Source organism: Laetiporus sulphureus (assembly GCF_001632365.1).
Source record: "Laetiporus sulphureus 93-53 unplaced genomic scaffold LAESUscaffold_2, whole genome shotgun sequence".
NCBI lineage: Eukaryota > Fungi > Basidiomycota > Agaricomycetes > Polyporales > Laetiporaceae > Laetiporus > Laetiporus sulphureus.
In genome coordinates, this window is record NW_024468511.1 from 1,067,799 (window position 1) to 1,085,535 (window position 17,737).

General features: G+C 54.4%; 8 protein-coding genes across 8 annotated transcripts; 5 read left to right on the forward strand and 3 right to left on the reverse strand.

Moving 5' to 3' along the window:
* Nucleotides 1-165: 165 nt before the first annotated feature.
* Nucleotides 166-542, reverse strand: LAESUDRAFT_754629 (uncharacterized protein; the record flags this gene model as incomplete). The annotated part of the gene is made up of 3 exons (XM_040911912.1): nt 166-281; nt 339-370; nt 430-542. 3 exons carry the CDS (start codon nt 540-542, stop codon nt 166-168), a joined length of 261 nt encoding a protein of 86 aa, XP_040769770.1.
* A 116-nt stretch (nt 543-658) lies between these two features.
* On the forward strand, nt 659-1,951 carry LAESUDRAFT_167286 (uncharacterized protein). The gene is made up of 3 exons (XM_040901420.1): nt 659-1,158; nt 1,210-1,385; nt 1,441-1,951. Exons 1-3 carry the CDS (start codon nt 781-783, stop codon nt 1,799-1,801), a joined length of 915 nt encoding a protein of 304 aa, XP_040769771.1. The 5' UTR covers nt 659-780; the 3' UTR covers nt 1,802-1,951.
* Nucleotides 1,952-6,101: 4,150 nt separating this feature from the next.
* Nucleotides 6,102-7,440, reverse strand: LAESUDRAFT_167129 (uncharacterized protein). Its single transcript, XM_040901419.1, has 3 exons — nt 6,702-7,440; nt 6,432-6,573; nt 6,102-6,284 (listed from the first exon to the last, which is right to left on the reverse strand). Exons 1-2 carry the CDS (start codon nt 7,266-7,268, stop codon nt 6,466-6,468), a joined length of 675 nt encoding a protein of 224 aa, XP_040769772.1. The 5' UTR covers nt 7,269-7,440; the 3' UTR covers nt 6,102-6,284; nt 6,432-6,465.
* A 2,126-nt stretch (nt 7,441-9,566) lies between these two features.
* LAESUDRAFT_720089 (uncharacterized protein) lies at nt 9,567-9,886 on the forward strand. The gene has a single exon (XM_040907751.1). The coding sequence runs from the start codon at nt 9,624-9,626 to the stop codon at nt 9,789-9,791; it is 168 nt and encodes a 55-aa protein (XP_040769773.1). The 5' UTR covers nt 9,567-9,623; the 3' UTR covers nt 9,792-9,886.
* Nucleotides 9,887-10,187: 301 nt separating this feature from the next.
* Nucleotides 10,188-10,648, reverse strand: LAESUDRAFT_720090 (uncharacterized protein). Its single transcript, XM_040907752.1, has one exon. The coding sequence runs from the start codon at nt 10,485-10,487 to the stop codon at nt 10,332-10,334; it is 156 nt and encodes a 51-aa protein (XP_040769774.1). The 5' UTR covers nt 10,488-10,648; the 3' UTR covers nt 10,188-10,331.
* Nucleotides 10,649-11,505: 857 nt separating this feature from the next.
* On the forward strand, nt 11,506-13,109 carry LAESUDRAFT_167347 (uncharacterized protein). Its single transcript, XM_040901421.1, has 2 exons — nt 11,506-11,586; nt 11,654-13,109. The coding sequence occupies exon 2, from the start codon at nt 11,667-11,669 to the stop codon at nt 12,900-12,902; it is 1,236 nt and encodes a 411-aa protein (XP_040769775.1). The 5' UTR covers nt 11,506-11,586; nt 11,654-11,666; the 3' UTR covers nt 12,903-13,109.
* LAESUDRAFT_167348 (uncharacterized protein) lies at nt 13,110-13,786 on the forward strand. The gene has a single exon (XM_040901422.1). The coding sequence runs from the start codon at nt 13,317-13,319 to the stop codon at nt 13,677-13,679; it is 363 nt and encodes a 120-aa protein (XP_040769776.1). The 5' UTR covers nt 13,110-13,316; the 3' UTR covers nt 13,680-13,786.
* Nucleotides 13,787-16,652: 2,866 nt separating this feature from the next.
* Nucleotides 16,653-17,429, forward strand: LAESUDRAFT_720092 (uncharacterized protein). Its single transcript, XM_040907753.1, has 2 exons — nt 16,653-17,205; nt 17,257-17,429. Exons 1-2 carry the CDS (start codon nt 16,772-16,774, stop codon nt 17,270-17,272), a joined length of 450 nt encoding a protein of 149 aa, XP_040769777.1. The 5' UTR covers nt 16,653-16,771; the 3' UTR covers nt 17,273-17,429.
* The last annotated feature ends 308 nt before the right edge of the window (nt 17,430-17,737 follow it).

Below are 17,737 nucleotides of genomic sequence, written 5' to 3' on the forward strand. Positions count from 1 at the left end.
GTTGAAGTTCTCATGAAGAAGCAAATTTGAACTTCTCAGTTGAAAGGAGGAGTCATGATGGCACAATAAGCTGTGCTCCGAGCATCAAAACGTTCCTCACTATGAACACGACAGAACATGCCTGTGAACAGTGATAGCAGGCAGTCACAGGGAACTTCATGATGATCATCGCCGTTTGGCCATCTGCATCGTCAGGTTATCGATGTACATTTGCAACGTCTCGTTCTCGGAGGACAGCTTGTCGACGTCTCCTTGCACGTTTCGGACTCTGCTGAGCAGTGCTGTAGATTGCCAGCATAATCAGGATTCAGTGCAGATCAGACACTTGCGATACAAACCACGTAGATTCCCTTGAGCTGCCGCAATCTCTCTATCGAAAGCGTGTGCATGAATCAGAGCTGTGCTGGACAACAGGAAAGTAGTCCGTACTTCACAAGCTTATCTTTCCGCATAGCGTCCTGAATTGGGTCCCCAGTACTCGAAGGGTCTGTCGTCCCCCATGCCGAGTTGTCATCGAAGGTGGGATACGGTATAGAGTCCATGTGGATGTATTTGTCGGCGACAGCTGTCACACCGGCGCACTTTGGGACGTGACCGTGATACAGACGCGTCGGTCACGCGTCGCGTAACGCGTCTCGCGTCCTCAGCCGCGGCTCCTAAGGCCTAACCTCTTAACATTCCTCCATTGTGACGACCCAGCTAGTCCTCGTCAACTTTTCCGCCTGATACGATAGACGGAGCTGGCTGAGATTGTGAACTGACTGCATCTCTTCCTGTAAGATGGCCAGCCTCGACAAACTCGCTATCCGAGGCATTCGCTCTTTCGATGACAAACAGATATCTGTCATCGAGTTCTTCACGCCCGTTACTGTCATTGTCGGTCATAATGGCAGCGGGAAGACTACGATTATTGAGTGCTTGAAATACGCCACGACGGGAGATCAGCCTCCCAATACGCGTGGCGGTGCGTTCGTCCACGATCCGAAGATGGCGAACGAAAAAGAAGTGAAGGCACAGGTCAAACTGCGATTCCACGCCGCCAATGGCAACCGGATGTTAGCCGTTCGCAACCTGTCCGTGACTTTGAAGAAGAATGGGGCATTGACAATGAAGACCTTGGAGAGCATATTGGCTTTAGCGGATGAGAAGAGTGGGAAGGTGCGGCCAATTATGTCATGACTATCGTATCCTGGTTATATCCTGCTCCAGAGAGGTGCTATATCTACCAAGTGTGCTGAGATGGATGTCGAAATCCCCCATCTTCTTGGCGTCTCAAAAGCCGTCCTAGAGAATGTCATCTTCTGCCACCAAGAGGACTCTTACTGGCCTTTGGCGGAGCCCTCCATTCTGAAGAAGAAGTTTGATGACATCTTTGAGGCCACTAAGTGAGTAATGCGGGCGGGCAGACTCTTCAAGATGCTGATGGTGTATGATTCGCAGGTATACAAAGGCTTTAGACAACATCAAAGCTTTACGGAAGGATAGAGTGGCAGAGCTCAAAGTCGAGAAGGAGCGCCTCGAATCTCTCGCAACAGAGAAGGTACATGCCGATAAATTGAGGAAACGGTTATCGGAAGCAAGGAGCACTGTCTCAGAGAAGACAATGGAATACGAAGAGCTGAAACAGAAGTACGAGGAGCTAGTGAAGGCCAATGCCAGATTCTATGATTCTGCCACCAAATTCCGCGAGACGTATATGAAAGTAGATGCCCTGAATGACCAGAAAACACGATATCAGAAGGAACTGGACGACGCACGGGAGAATGTTCGAGAGCTGGACGGTATGCACCCTCCACACTGATGACATATGTTGTGACACATACTTGCTAACGTCTCCATTGAAGGTACTGATCATGAGTTGGTGGATCGTTTGAAGAATTTCGACGAGCACACTGCAAAACAGAGGCAGAAGCTCAAGTCGGAGTCCAACAAATTGCACGATACGGAGGAGGATCTGAAAGGGATCAGACGGACGCATGTCGATCTTGTCAGTGAGCAAGGTCGATTGGTAGCGGAAACCGACGTGAGACGGTAATTTACGCCTTCGTGTGTCCTCCACTTACTCAGCGCGTCTCAGGCACAAGAACGACGCATCGCAGACCGCGAAGAGCTTATCAGAGATCTCAGCGCGAAGTATCAAATGAGGGGCTATGATCACACACCGCTTGAACGAGACAAGGTTATCGAGTTCATTTCCAGACTCGAAGAGCTACGCCGCCGACAGAATGCCGAGGCCGATAGATTGCAGGTACGCTTGCCTCCTATATGCACGCTGTTTTCTCCTTTCGACTCGGTATTGTATCGTAACTTGTTGTGCATAGGACGAGTTGCGAACAGTGACGGAAGAGTACAACTCGAAGTCGACATGCTTGCAGTCAGAGCTGGCAGGTTACAAACAAGAGAAAGCTAATCTTCAAGAGCGTATCGTGCGTTGTTTAACCTACTTCGTCTTCACCACGTTTGAAGACTCTGTGGTCCTTAGAAAACGTCACGAGACCGCGTATCTGAAGCCGAAGCGGAGGTGGAGAAAGCTTCTGTTCTCTCGTCTCAGCTCCGGACTCTCCAGGCCGATGTGGAGGAGAAAGAGAGACGACTTGAACGGACCAAGTCCGATATGAAAGCAGCCAATATCGACCAGCGTCTGGCAGAAGCAGGTTCAAAAGCGCGGAACTCGGAGCTCCGCAGAGAACAGTTGACGTCGGATATCACGACGCTCAGCCTGCAGGCAGATGCCAGGGCGAAGCTAGGGCTGAAGAAGGACGAACTGCGGTCGAAAACTACTGATGTCGATAACATGTGCGTTCGTTTCCAGCACCGATCTTTGACATGCCCTCTCAGCTCTTCTACAGCATACAGGCCAATAATGCTAAGTTCCGCAAGGTTGTCGGACGAGACGCACGAGCAAATTCCATGGAGAAGGATCTGGATCGTGTTGCGACGTGAGTATTTACGCTCAGGCCCTTGGCTCGAAGCTAATGGGGTCTTGCAGTGAGAAGGAGCGAGAACGAGCTGACATCGAGAGCCAGTCAAATATCGCCAATCGAGAGCTGCAAGCTGCCGAGGCGACTTTGTCGACTCTAAAGGCTCAGCGGAAGTCAAAGTCTGATGAAGCCAAAGGTAAAATGTCCCTCGCGGTCTTTCCATATAATATGGCATTCATGCAAACAACAATGACAGCCATCGACAAGAAGATTGAGAATGTGTTCAAGGAGTATGAAAAGGACGGGGTCGTCTTCGCTTCTGTTAAAGAAGCCATCAATACCTGCAACGAAGAAATTGAAAATCGTCGAGAGTGCGTGCTGGCGGTCTTTCCTTTATTAAATCTCTTGATGTTCAACATAACATCTACGTAGCGAACTCAAGAAAGGCGCCGGCAGTCAAGATGTCTTCCGGGGCTTGCTGAGGCAAGGCGTGGCAAAGAAGTGTTGTCCTCTTTGCACGCGAGACATGAATCAGCAGGAACTAAAAATCTTTGATGAAATGGTCTGTGCTTTGTTACGATGCCACTAGAGGTATAAGTCATACTGATATATGCACGGAATAGGTCAAGACAATGGTCAGGAAATCCGCCCCCGAGGCGATCGAAGATACCAAGGCGGAGCTGACTAGCTGGGAAGCCACCCTGAAGGACATGCAAGAGTTGGCGTTGGATGAAGCTACGAGTGACAAAATCAAGAATGCCGAGGTACCTGCGCTGGACCAAGAGATCACTCAAAAGGCAGAGCAGATTGTTGTCTTGACGAAACGAGCTGAAGAGGTATGCCGTAATGCACAAGGTTTATTGATGACATCCTCGATATTTAATTAGCTGTGGCATCATTGGTAGGCTGAAGAACTGCTGAGTGACATTAGGGCGGAGCTCAAAGAGATAACAACTCTACGTCAACATGCTGGAGCTGTTATCCAGAACCAAAAGGATATCGAAAGGCTGAAACGCGATATTTCTGGTATCGAGGCCGAACTCTCTGCCACGGGCTCCGCGAAGACAGTTGATGATCTGCAGCAAGAGCTTGATACTGTGTCAACTGAGCTGTGAGTTCCCATTCATTTGTTCATGAGATGATGGGTTGATCACCTCATAGCCGAGCTCTCGACCGTGAGAAGCAGAACCTATCGGTAGAACGAGACCGCTTCCACAATAGCGTCCGGACACACGAAAATGACCTTCATGCCCTGCGCATCCGAGAGAGCGAGCTGAAGAGCGAGATTCGCGAGAAGACCACTCTCAAGGACCGTATCGAAGACTATAAGACCGACATCGCTAATTTCACGGCTAGGCTCAAGGTGAGTAATTGCTGCTTTGATCTGAGATACCGTTCATGAAGTGCTGCGGCAGGAATTGGAAGGCAAAATAGCAGACGCCCAAGGACCGATGGAACAGCTCGAGCGGGAACGTAGTGAAGCATTGAGAGAACTGAACTCCAAGATCTCTGAAGCACAGGTGACCGCACAGGATTTGAACAAATCGTACGACAAGCTTCAGGACATGAACAAAACAATCGAGAGGTGATAAGCAGTGGTTGATCAGACCCATTTGTCCTGAAGAATCTAACTCCTCATATAGATATGTCCGAGAGAGGCTCGGGCGTCGTCTGAAGGAGTGCAATGAGAAGATCGAAGAGTATGAAGGTGATATGAAGAAGCTCCAACAGCACATCGACGAGCTGCGCAACACTATCAAGCTTATTGAGAAGGAGATCAGCGACGCCGCCGCGTCGGTGGTCAATCTACGCGAGAACCTGCGCGTACGGAAGCTGCAGCAGGATATCATAGCCACGCAGGCGGAGATTGATTCGTTGGACCTGGAAGAGGCCGGGAAGGCGAAGAGGATATTCGAGGAGAAGTATAACGTCGAAAAGGATAAGGAAGCGAAGCTGCAGAATCAGGTTGGTGCTATGCTTAGGCTGCTTAACGTGTGTGTTGTTGAAAAGTCTGCAGTATGCGCACACTGGTGGAGAGATCAGCTCCCTGCAGACACAGCTCAAGACGTTGGAGAAGGACGTGTCGGAGTACGAGGATATCGGCAAGAAGTACAGAGAACAGCTCATCAAGGTCAAGGTATGCATCTTATCCGTTCGTGACAAGGTTCGATATTCAAGCAGCATAGATGTCTGACATGGCGAACAACGATCTGGAGAAGTACGCCAAGGCGCTTGATAAGTGAGCTCCGCTTTTGGTAGTACTTAGCTGCTGGATGTTGATAACGTGCTCCGTCAGTGCGATCATGAAATATCACTCGTTGAAGATGGAGGAGGTGAACGACACCATGCGACACCTGTGGAACAAGACATACCAGGGCACAGGTGCATGCTTTCTCTCCCTACTTCGCTGGACGTACTGAGCACGCATGCAGATATCGACGGCATCAAAATCAGCTCTGACAGCGAGGGCGGCGCGACGAAGCGGTCGTACAACTACCGCGTACGTCCTCCTCACCGCTCTCCATTCACACGCTCTCAAATGTCTATGAATTGCACAGGTCGTGATGACGAAGGACCAGGTGGAGATGGACATGCGCGGGCGCTGCAGCGCGGGACAGAAGATGCTCGCGTCGATCATCATCCGGCTCGCGCTTGCAGAGTCCTTCGGACAGAACTGCGGCATACTTGCGCTGGACGAGCCCACGAACGCGCTCGACACGGAGAACATTGACGCGCTCGCCGCGAGCCTCATCGAGTGCGTCCCTGCTCCCTGCTTCTTGCTCTCTTTTCTCCTTGGTATCGGTAGACGCTAGCGCTGACGATGTGCGCGCAGCATCATCAACGAACGGAAGAGCAACTCGAACTTCCAGTTGATCATCATCACGCACGATGAGGGCTTCCTGCGGAAGCTCGGGCAGAGCAACGTCATGGAGCACTACTGGTCGGTGTTCTCCCTCTCTCATTCGATGTACGCTCACGGATGGTGGGCAGGCGTGTATCCCGAGACGATCGTCAAAAGTCGATCATTGAGCGGCATCGGGTTGGCTAGAGGGATCCGTACCATGGAGGTTCCTCACAGACTGTCTTTGCTGTCATCTAATCGTCTGCTTTGCTGTTTTCTATTATATTTATGGTCATCCGCACGCACGTTATTTTTTCGTTCGCACTCGTCCACATGGCGATATGAACCTTGCAAAATATACATGTGCACATCAAATCTAGTGGATGGTCTGTATATGAATAGCATGTTGGGTTGTAGTAAGTCCCACGTAGGTACAAACGCGGAATGCCAGAGGTGGTGCAGTGAACAGCAAACAAGAAACGATGCGTGAGTATGTATGCAAGAGCGAAAGCGAAGATAACCTATATGCGGGGGGTGATGAGTGAGCAAAGCGGTCAACGTCCCAGAGTTCGACGTCCGTAGAGATACAGCATATATCGTACAACAACAAGCGTGAGCGTGAGCATCGCACACCCGACCAAAGCAGACAAGCAAAGCAAATCACATACGCGCAGACAGACCCGGACGTCTGAGTCGTCGTCGTCACCCCGACCCACCCGACCTTCCCCAGCCCTCTCTCCGCCCCTCCCGATACCCCCGCCCATCATCCTCACCATCATCCCTCCATGGCACCGTCACAACAAACGCATCCTGCGGCCTCTCTACAATCTCCACCCCCGCACCCCGCGCCCTCGCAGCCGCCGCCGCCCTATAATACCTCTCCCTCTCCCCGGAATCATACCCGACCTGCGAGCGCATCTCCGAGGCGCGGCTGCGACTTGCGGCTTCAGAAGTGCGATACGCGCTGTCGCCCGGGTATACGGGCTCGAAATCGCTCTCGCGCACGGTGTCGAGCGGCTCGGGGTACGAGCCGGGGTATGCGGGCCCATAGTCACGGTCGCCTCCGTCTCCCCCGCCACCCCCGGCGCTGCTCCCGATTCCCACGCTGCCCATGCGCCCGCTGGCGTACGGCGTGCTGCTGCCCGCCTCTGACGGCGTCGCCTGCTCCTCCGGGAGGTACCGCGGCTCGTACGCCGGGTACTGCGGCGACGGCGAGTGCACGCCATACTGCGGCGAGTGCGAATACGACTGATACCGCGGGGAGTACCCCCGCACGAGCTTCGCCCCCGACACGTCGTCCTCCTCAGGAACATGCACCGTCGTCGGCGTCGCAGCCCGCTTCGCGAGGGACTCCCACTCCGACGTAGAGCCCACATGCGACGCCGTCCCGCGGTACGTATACTCCATCGTCGGAGCCCGCGGCGCATACGCGTACGCCGCATGCTCTTGGTCATACAAATACTCCACCCCCGAGCCAAGCGACACCCGCTCCTGTCCGCGGCCATACGCGTACCCCGGGTCCGCGCCCTGTCCCTGCTCGCGGTTGTGTGCGTCGTACTCCGGGAGGGACGGTCCAGGGAACGGCGGCAGGTGCGAGCGCGAGAGCCCGATTCCTGTCAGTCCTGTTAGTCGGGAGAGCCGCGGGAGGTGCGCGAGGAGGGGGAGCGAAATGCGGGGCGCGTGCGAGTCGCGGTCGAGTTGGGAGGCTGGGCGGGGGCGGGGGCGGCACGGGTTCCAGGTGCGCAGGATGCCCTGCGGGTGGCGGGGTGTGTCAGTGCGAATTGTAGCAGTGGGGAAAAAAGGGCGTACCCAGCGCAGCCCGAACAGAACAACTACAGCCATCCCGCCTGTTCAGCGCGTCTCACCCGTCAGTACTTTTGTCTAGTCAGAGAACCCGTATCGTGCACGCACCACCTGCGATGAACATCTCCCGCACGACCACCGCCTCTGAGGTACTCGCACTCGTCCCTGATCCCGAGTCAGTATAGCCGAGCGCGACGAGGTCCGCGCTGCAGACATGCACATACACACGATCGTCAGCATCGAGGGCAGGGCAGCATGGGCACAGGGCGCTCACAGCACGATCGCGAGGACATACAGCAAGTACGCACCCAGCCGGAGAAGATCCGCTCGCGAGAGGTGGGGAGCGGACGGCATCTCTTCCCGGGCGTAGCTTTCGGTCAGGATGTCTTGATGGGCCATGAGGCGGCGGGCGAGGAGATGCACTGCACGCAGCCAGCGATGAACTCGCTCCGTCAGACGGAAACGACTACGGAGCCAAAGTGAGCGCACCAAAGAGACCCACCGCGCTCGCACACACGAGCGTTGCGATCACTGCCGATGCGACGGCCCTGTCGTGAGGTTAGCATCTCACACATGCATCCGGCACTACCACTCACAGCCGGCGCACGCCCACCATACAGACGTAGAACTGCTCCCCACGCGCGACCGAGCCGGGATGATCGAATCCTAGCTAGAGCCGCCCGTCAGCGGAGATGAACGCGAACTGGAGCAAAAGACGCACCTTGGCTCCTGCACCGGTGAAGATGCCGAAGAAGGCGTACGGCGCGAGGACGAGCTGCCCACTGATGTCAATCCAGACTCTGTCGCGTAGGCACAAACGGGAAAGCGCACCAGTGCGATCCGGATGCATCGCGTCCAGCGCTCCCTCCGCTGCGCCATCCTCACGTCCGCTCCTGCGCCCGCCTTCTCGACGTCTACCAATCTGCGGCCGCTCTGCGCGCCCGAGCCAGCGCGGGACGAGTACCCCGAGTCGGAGCGCGAGTGCGCGTGTGGGGAGGTCTTTTGCTTCGAGCTCGCGCGCGAGTGCGGTGGCGTGCGGGTGTAGGTGTCATCGTATTGAATTTGTGGAGCGCGGACGGAGGAGAGCCAGGCGTGGAGGACGAGGGCGAGTGTGGCTGTGGCGATCCTAGCGCGCTAGTGAAATTGAGTAGGATTGGGTGAGAGCGGGGAGACGTACATGGGCACGAGCGCGCTGCGGAGTGCGCCCTGGGCGACGCAGAGCCTCTCATCGACGTGAGCGGAGGTCTCCTCGTGAACGTAGTACCTGCACGCGCGGTGAGCATGCGCGCAGATCGCTTGGAAGGAGGCTTACAGAAGGAGTTCGGCGACGCCGACGGCGACCCACGCGACGCAGACATTGGCGAGGAGGACGAGGGCGGAGGTGGAGCGCGCTGCTGCTGCGCGGGCGGTAGGGGCGAGGAGGAGGGTGCCGAGGAGGAGAGGGAGGAGGACGTGGTTGGCGGCGAGGAGGAGGAAGAGCCAGGCGGCACGGATGGAAGCGATCGAGGACGGGGAGGAGCCTGGAAGGGGAAGGTGTCAGCGGGAGGGTCTAGACTGGAGCGGAGGGAGTTGAACGTACGGCTGGCGAGGAGGGAGGAGAGGGCGGTTGGGGACATGCGAATTGTTCGTGGCGGCGATGAGTAGTGGTCGTGGTGGTGAAGACAAGTGTAGTGGGCAGGCACGGAGGAAAGAAAGGCGCTGCCTGGAAAGGGAGGGAATGACACGCGCGAGGGCCGCGGGCAGTTGAATGCTTCGACACGAGGCTCATCCTGCCTCGAGGCAACCCTGCCCCTGGGCCGAGCACGCCGCCGGTGGGGTCGTCGTCGTCGTCGCCGCAGTCGTGGCGCGCGCAAAACAACGCTGCACACGCGTGTTCTGCCCCAAATCAGGCAACCGCACTTCCTCTTTCGGAGACCCCAGCTACATGCACCTCGACGATCGAGCACCGTGTCATGCATCCATGGACAGACAGCCCGCGCCAGGTTTACCACATATATGCCAGATACATTTGTATTACTTGATCTCCGTGAATTTGAAGAACGAAGGAGAGTGTGAAGATGGCTAATGCTAATACATACGTGCAGTTCACCTCTTCTCCGACTCATTTTGTCAGGTCCCGCAGCAGTCCCCGCGTTGTGGCTGGCATCCAACACACTGGCATGCTCACACCACCGCCTCCCGTTCGTCCGAGGATAACAGCAGATGGAGGGACAATGCACAGCTAGGACGACTTGATTTATATGAGCTTGATCAGGCGTCCGCGAATGTCCGGAGTGTGCATGTGAAGCTGTCGTCGCTCCCTCGGAAAAGGGGATTCAATAAGTCTGCGACCTAGGGGAGACAACATGTGAAGAGGAAGCGGCGCTACCCACGTCAATATCGAGTTCGATCAGCTTTTCCAGGTGTTGTACGCCTCTCATGCCGAGAGAATGCTCTATGTTTAGCTCCTTCCTTCAGAATCCTCGGTCCACCTCGCACTGTACATGGACGTTGACATTGCCGGCATTCCTCAGACGTCGCAGAAGTCCGGACGTCCCGTGAAAGCCATCCGAGCCCCGATTAAAACGCAAAGCAAGGACGACTACATGGCAATCTGATGCACGATCGTGTCGACTTTTTAGCGCGTACCTAGTCATCATGGGTGATCTGAACTTAAGCTGGACGAGGCCGGCGTGCTGAAAAGTATCGCCATGACTCTGACGTATCCCGAATGAGGTGCGTAGACAGAGGCGCATAGGAGAGACGTGTTGCTGAAGGCATATGCATCAGTGTGTCAAATAATAATGTGCTATGATATAACTATACGGTGCGATATAGCATAATATAGCCATTGGTAGCAGCAAATGCACAACTCGGACTTGCAGATGGCGATAACGGACATGGCCGAGCAGCATAACCGTGAGGCTTGCAGATGCACGCATTTTGATCGGACACCAGCTTTGATAAGAGCGTCGCGTCGCCATAAATGCTGAAGCAGGTTAGAAGCAGGTAGAGCATGCACCTAGATTGCGAGCAGTGTCATCTCGGTCACGATGTTCGAATGATCGCAACGCCGCCGGGGGGTGCATCCGCAAAAGTCCGGTCCTTCACCTCCACGACGTCCCGCTCGGAAGGTTCCGCGACGCTGCTTGCGAGCGAGAAACAGCAACGTAGGACGGAATGCGACGTGCGTCACTCCATGCAATGCCATGGTAAGTGCCGGGACTCGGACGCGTCAGAATGCGTGTAGATCGGCGCAGAGAAGGTCGCGTTGTTCGGGTTGTGATGGAGGGAAAGCGTCGAAGAGAAGGGCAGACATCGAGCTAAGATTGGTGATTTCCATCACCGCGACATTGCATGGTAGTGAAGTGGCCCCCGGCGAGCAATTAATCAACGAATTTATCGCCGCATTTTCACGGCGATTCATTGGAAGAGCGATTTGACGCCGCTGAGTTTGAGCGCGAGCGCCCACAGGTAGCACGTGGAAAACAAGTATGGGTAGGCTCGAGCATTGCCTTATATGCCAGCCACCCAGGCAGGTCTGGTGAAATTTTGTTTCATTATACTCTTCACAGAGTCCACGCTCCGCCGCGAACCCTCCGCTCCCTTCTCAGCTCGTACCGCCGGAGATTGACGGCCTAGAGCCAGTGACAGAGCCAGTGACAGTGCTAAGTGACACCGCCACCTGTTCGCCGAGACGCTCATCACCGAACAGGAAAAGTCCCACCATAAAATTGCGGGACAGGCCAGACGAGGCTGGCCACATTCTTCCCCAGCGCCATCTTGTGCTCGCTTCAGAGCAGATTGCCCCTGGTCAGCCCTGCCAGCCGCGTAACTATTCGGCGGCTGCAGTGGTCTGCGTTTAGTAACGTACAACGTCGGAGCGCCGCTCCATCGTCTGAAGGCATTCCATCGCCTCTCTTCGAGCTGCATGCTCTCAGATAGGCGTTGCCAGAACCAAAAGTGAACAACAATCCTTGCGTTCGCATCCATAGAGGTCGTTGTTCACGCTTCCTTGCCGCTCTGTGGCCATACCCTCCGGTAAGTACGCATATATTCGGTGCCATCCGCGCATACAACGCATGAGGCTGAGGAAAACTTTCCCTAGCAACGATACCATCATGAGTGCTCCGATACCATTCCTCCACCGCTCCTCCTCTCGCACCCTCGTCGACAGGCCACCAGCCCGAATCAAGGCCGAGGCGGTATACCAATCCCGAGATACCAGCCCTCATACCCCGCAGGCGTCACTGCCCATCGCCATACCCCGACGCAAAACAGTCTGTCCGCCTCCAAGCTCGCCTCTCCGCTTGCAGCCATCGCCAGAGCTGGTATTCAATTTCGACTTCTCTGTCTCGCCATGCTCGTTCCAGGGTCATGGTCAGATGATCACCCGCATGGACGAGTGGGCGCAAAATGCACCATTCTTGCACCAGCGCGGACGGACTAATATCCTGCTCGCGCATCAGTGCCACCAGCAACAGAAGGCTGTGCTCGAAGGGGTCAGACGATTCGAACGGACACCCGGAGAGATGACGTTCTTGCATACAGACGCGCAAAATGTTGATCTCATCGAGGACAATGAAAAAACCACCATTGTCGAATGCGTTGATGTGAAACCTGCTCCGTCTTCCGGGGCATCGTCGATTCGGTCGTCCGTCGGTTTCGCGATGCCTCCGTCAGACACTCCTGCCACGGGGTCGTCCCATCGTACTCATCGTTCCACATATTCCTCCCCGGCGCTCCTCACTGCCGCTTTTCAGCAGTCTCTCGCCTCATCAGTGCAAACGCCCTCGCCTCCTGCCTCGCCGCCCCGCGAGCTGTCCCCGATAGTCTTCCATACTCCCTCCCCGGTGTCGCCTCCCTCCTCCCGCGGCCACCGCCGCGTGCTCTCCGCCATCTTCCCGCGGAATGATGCGAATCCGCAGCTTCTACGCACCGCCGCCGCTCCTGTCGTCTCGTTCAAGGTCGCCCAAGCCGAGCGAAGCGCATCTGGCTCAGGCACTGGTACATGCGCCGCAGCATTCCCTCGTGGCCGCTCGCCATATCCTGGCATCGCACCCCGCCCTCGGCGGCGATCGAGCGCAGGGTCGTGCAGGGCTCCGACTGTCGTTGGTACTGGGCGCGGGCTCGCCGGACATGGACGCGCCCCTGGCTCTCGGTCGTCGTTGATCCTCAGCACGGAGGAGATCGAACGCTCCCTCGACTATCATGATGTTCAGGTCGTGGAGCGTGAAAATATTAAGCCCGTCCCTGTCGATATCCCGAAGGAGGGCGATCCTGAAAGGTGCCGCGAGCGAGGCCGAGCCAGGGGAAGAGGCATAATGGGCCTCCGTGGGGTCCCTGTGCGTTGGTGAGGGGGTGGAGGCCGCCCATCATGAGAGGTATACGGTCCATCCGTGTCTCTATGCAGGTAGGCGGTGATCTGAATCTGGTTCTCTATATTTCAAAAGACAAGCCGCTGTAGCAAGGATCATACCCCGGTTGTCCCGATGTCCGCGCTGCTGACCCAAGGACGCTATTTCCGAGGACATTTCCGATTTTGCGCATCGCCGCGTGTGTCTGGCTGCCCTATCCTCCATCTCAGGTATTCATTCATCCAAAGCCGCATACTACATCGACAAGCCAGCATCCGTGATTCATTCATCCGTTCGTTCGTTTACCTCCACCGTATCGCATCTCTTCTCCATACCTCAGCTCAAGCATGGACCACGTACGCACGCATACACCCCATAACATTATCATTGCACGTAGATAGATAGACACATTTCATGCATCCATCATCGTCGTACTCAATCGCATCTGCATTCCCACTCCCGGACTCGCGTATTTGCAATCTCGGTTTTTTTCTCTGCATGCATCACATCACATCAGCATCTCCATCGCCATCAGGTTCTGTTTTCTTCTTCTATTCATTAGACTCTTCTCTTCCTATTCCAGTTCCTTTGTGTTCTGTGCCCGCCGTTCTGGTCATTGTGCGACGATTCTTGTACGTCCTTCTTCCTATCGGCGTATCATCTCAGTTGCGCCGAGTTGCTTGTTCCGTAACATACATGGTCATTGGTCTTTGCAGACCGCGTTTAGTCTCTTACATCTTCATCAGACGTATTTCGTCTTCTCTTCTCCTCTTCTGAGATCCTTGGGTCTGCATGCATGTCTTCATCGGCATCGCATCCACGCATCTTCCATCAGTTTATGTGTTTCGTCCTACCGTGCGTCCCACGTACGGAGTCATCCCACCCCTCTCCCGTCTCAAAGTAGAAAATACGATAACATCGGCTACCTCGTACGATAGTGTCCCGCATTATTCGTGCTTGCCCTCTTAGTAGTTAGAAAATACTTAGAAAATGTACTACAACAAGGTTCCCCTGAAACACATACTATATCGCTACCTCCATAGTAGTACTCCACAGTATCACAGCCATATCATAGAACATCTCGTCTCGTATCGACCATCGATCGCTGCATCCGATGCCCTCCATCTGAAACTGCAAGTGGCGATCGTGCAGTGCCGCACGATTATCGCAACGGCTCGCATTTAATTAGTGTGATCTCAAAATCCCTGCGATGGCGGTGGCTGACGGTGGCCGGAGTCTCATGGAAGAGCCTTGGCCAGCAAGGAGACGCACTAACACTAACCTTGCAGCGCTCCGCAGTACCTGGATGAGCACCGACCTGCATCGGATCATATCAGAGATATCGCGGCGAAGCAGATGTGGTTGCGGTTTCAAAGATCGGCCGCCGCCGTGGACGGCAATCCAGCAAAATCATTTGGGCGCTCAAGATTTGATGGCACTGCCGCGCTCCAGGCTGGTCCGTGCGTCCGGCTTAATGAAAAGATCGCGATGGTCGTCTGAGGGACCTGGTGACTGACAGTCACGACAGTATCTGGCATCACTGAGGAGCACAGGCGGAAGACTAATGGGCGGATAGTTAGTAACTCTATCTCTCACTGCAAATGAAACGGGTCGTTGCCGCCATCTTTCGAGTCCAGGAGTTCATCAGACACCGAGTGTGTCTGCCGGTGTTCTTGCTTCGAGCAACTCGACGACAGTCCGCTTGGATTCGGAGCATTCGGAGGCAGTGCGTACGCAGTCGAAGATAATCTTTCGACGGTCGCCGTCTGAATGAGCGGTTTCCTCCAACGGGCCGCACACGTTTGGAACTTGATCAGCTGAAACGAGCGGCTTAAGTGGCCGGACATTGGAAACGAGGGGGCCATGCTTCGCAACGTGCTGGCACATGTTGGTATCCGGCGGATATAAGCTGCTAGTTAAACAACATGTCGTGTGCTTATGTGCGCGCGAATTTCACATAGTATCAGTTCTGTCTTTGTCGCTCGAGCACGGTAGCAGAACATTTTTGAGACCGCACGGAACTTTGAATCCGTCTCATGTCCCCAACCATGCGACTGAGGGGCAGCCGCATAACCCTCGAGAATGCGATTATGGACTTTAGGTATTTGGAGCAGAAGCTGTACAGTATCGTGCGTAGTTGCAAAGTTCAAACAAAGCCGCACCTTTTCCTTCTACGATTTGTAAGCATTCTGGGATAACGGACAGCGAAACGCGAGCCCACGGCACGCTCGGCAGGAGCGCTATACGTTAAATGCCCTATCACTTAAAGTTGGTAAAGTTAGGCGCGCAAGCATACAGGTTGATTATGACAATGACAACAGACTAGCGACTGAAATTCGCACTCGACATAACCCGCTTGAAGCTGTAGCCGCTTGCGACAACGTAGAGTTGTAACACAATTGGTGATGGCTGCCAAGAAGCATGGTGGCACAGAAGAAAAGCTAGTTCGCAATCAGGAATCCGCGAATCGTCGGGCTAAGCTGTCAGGAAGTTAACTTTGACCCATGATTGTTTACGTCAATGATGGCGGTGAATCGAGAAGGCAGAGGCACGCCACGACATCGCTGCCTCAAGGGTGGTGTAGGTTGAGGATAGCCTCAGCCTAGAGGAAGCGGCCATCGCGATTGATGGGCGTAGCAGCTCCCAGTCTCTCGGACGGATCCTGAGTGAAGGGAAGCCGGAACCCACGGTGGAATAAGGACGCGCCCCGCTCGGCATGCTATTGCCACTTCATCATAATCATGTGCTCGCGAATAGATGCTGGGGAGTAGCTTCGCTATCAAACCCAATGCCGCGGGAAGATGAGAGGGTTGGAGTCACCTTATTCGGAAGTTGCAAAGCCGTGAAACTGAGTCTGTTTTAGCCAAATGGAGGTGAGAAATCGAGTGAACGGCCTCTGCTAACCAATCCGGTCTCCGATACAATGCATCATGTTCTTTCATCCAAGACTAAAAGCTGCGCTTCCTTTGTCACAACGTGATTTTTCGACGCGTGGTTGAGCCTAAATTCGGCGTTGTTCTAATAATGTTAAGACGAGAATCCGGCGATGTATGATTACAAGATCCTCCGAGGCATTCGGCAGCCTCCCCAAGTCAGTGAACGCCACACAATTGGAGGCATGTCTCAGAAGCTCGACTTTAAACTTGCGGGACGCTAGAATATGAAGAGTTAAGTATGTCCTTACACCTAAATTGGAGTTCCACGACAGTGCCGGTTTAGCACGAGTGCCACCGAACCCAATGCGTCGGCCACGCTGTCGGGCCAGGTCGAGAATAGTCATGACAGATAGCGGGTTAATTTGTTCCGTAGGCCCACAGCTGGTGACACTTGGAACGGTTTGCAGCTAGCCGCGCCAGTCAATCTCCACAACAATTGTCACCCGCTGCGCTGGTAAGGCTGTGTAGGACATACAATGAGATGGCAACCGGGGCCTTTTGTGATGTTGAGCCTGAAGATACCCTGAAGGTGGAGTTAATCATTCAAAGCCGATGATGGATCTGAAACACTTGCGAGCCAATCCTTCATTGGGTGATGCCTTAGTCTTGTATGTCCGCCGATGAGCCTTTTGGAGCATCAGGGTTCACTGTACCTTGCGACCTGTGCTCCTTTCCTAACCTAGACACCAGAAATGGATAAATAAGTTTCAGGAGTGGGTACGTACAGAGAGTTGTGTGTGATTGTGGTTTAGAAGAAGCTGAACAGTTGGGCTAGTGCATGTGAATCCTTGAGAAACGAACAAGTCGGATAGATTGTCAGGTGGAATATAATTAGGACTGGAATCCGTCACAACCAGAAACAGAAGACAACAGCCTCGGTCTACATCGGCGAAAGGTGATAGAATTTATGGAGTAGTTCGAGGAATGACACACATGTCGGATGGGGAACCGGAAAAGCTTAACTTTCCGGTGGTCATTTTTGGAAGAATAACACAACGTCATCTTTGGGCGACATCGCTGTCTCCCGCGCAACGCGATATCCGAGCCTCGGCCAACACCTCGGCAGATACAATCGTATCCACAATTGATGATTCCGTGACCACGACTGCGAGTCGACTTGACCCCCCAAAGACCCATCTGAATAGAGCGAGATCGTTGGCCCTAGAGGTACTGTCGCAGTACGTCACCGGCCCGAAAACTTGCGGCGCACGACGGCAAGTCTCAGGTAAAAGCGCTTCGGACGACGATTCATCATGGTGCAGGACAAGCGCAAGAGATGAGCGATCCGTCAGGCTCCGTGGACGTCGCGGAAGCAACTTCAGGGTTGATCCAATGTGTATCGCGTTTGCATGGTCCTCCCTATCTAGCTAATTTTCATTTAGCAATGTCTATTCCTAATCTACACCACCATTGCTTACTCATACGGTGACATAAGACCGTCCCCAGGCGTCGGATGAATGTTCGCTAATAATTCGCCTCATGACCTTGGTTCAGGAATCAGGAAGCGGTCCAGTGATGGATCCCTACCGATAGCTCAGAATAGAATGCATTATATAAGGAGGAGCGGGGTGGCCTAACGCTGGCGTCGGTATGTTGCAGTCCTGCTTGGGTGCTTCAGAACGTGTCTGACATACTGCGCTTCATGCAACCTGTCATGCGCGTGATCTGAGCTGAAACAGTGCCTGAGAAAAAAAAACTCCTTTGTTCTGCTAAAAGCAAATGAGCCTTTGTACCTACTGCAACGCGCCACTTCTTTACGTGCTCATTGATTACGCTGTATGGAATGTATGTGAGCAGTTTTCTTCCGCGAGCATTCAGTGAGTTCCGGAATTCCGGTGTCAAGTGGACCTTCGTGTACCGCGCATGCCGTCGGCTAAGGTCTGCATCCAACTCCGTAGA

Bases quoted from the DNA above. Each gene is read 5' to 3' on its own strand.
- LAESUDRAFT_167286 (XM_040901420.1), top strand. From the start codon at position 781: ATGGCCAGCCTCGACAAACTCGCTATCCGAGGCATTCGCTCTTTCGAT. The intron at 1,159-1,209 runs GTGCGGCCAATT...ATCCTGCTCCAG, and splicing joins CGGATGAGAAGAGTGGGAAG to AGAGGTGCTATATCTACCAA. The intron at 1,386-1,440 runs GTGAGTAATGCG...TATGATTCGCAG, and splicing joins GACATCTTTGAGGCCACTAA to GTATACAAAGGCTTTAGACA.
- LAESUDRAFT_167129 (XM_040901419.1), bottom strand. From the start codon at position 7,268: ATGGCCGCGGACAGGAGCGGGTGTCGCTTGGCTCGGGGGTGGAGTATT. The intron at 6,574-6,701 runs GTCGCAGCCGCG...GAGAGGCCGCAG, and splicing joins TCGCACTTCTGAAGCCGCAA to GATGCGTTTGTTGTGACGGT.
- LAESUDRAFT_720089 (XM_040907751.1), top strand. From the start codon at position 9,624: ATGGCTAATGCTAATACATACGTGCAGTTCACCTCTTCTCCGACTCAT.
- LAESUDRAFT_720090 (XM_040907752.1), bottom strand. From the start codon at position 10,487: ATGCGTGCATCTGCAAGCCTCACGGTTATGCTGCTCGGCCATGTCCGT.
- LAESUDRAFT_167347 (XM_040901421.1), top strand. From the start codon at position 11,667: ATGAGTGCTCCGATACCATTCCTCCACCGCTCCTCCTCTCGCACCCTC.
- LAESUDRAFT_167348 (XM_040901422.1), top strand. From the start codon at position 13,317: ATGCATCCATCATCGTCGTACTCAATCGCATCTGCATTCCCACTCCCG.
- LAESUDRAFT_720092 (XM_040907753.1), top strand. From the start codon at position 16,772: ATGTCGGATGGGGAACCGGAAAAGCTTAACTTTCCGGTGGTCATTTTT.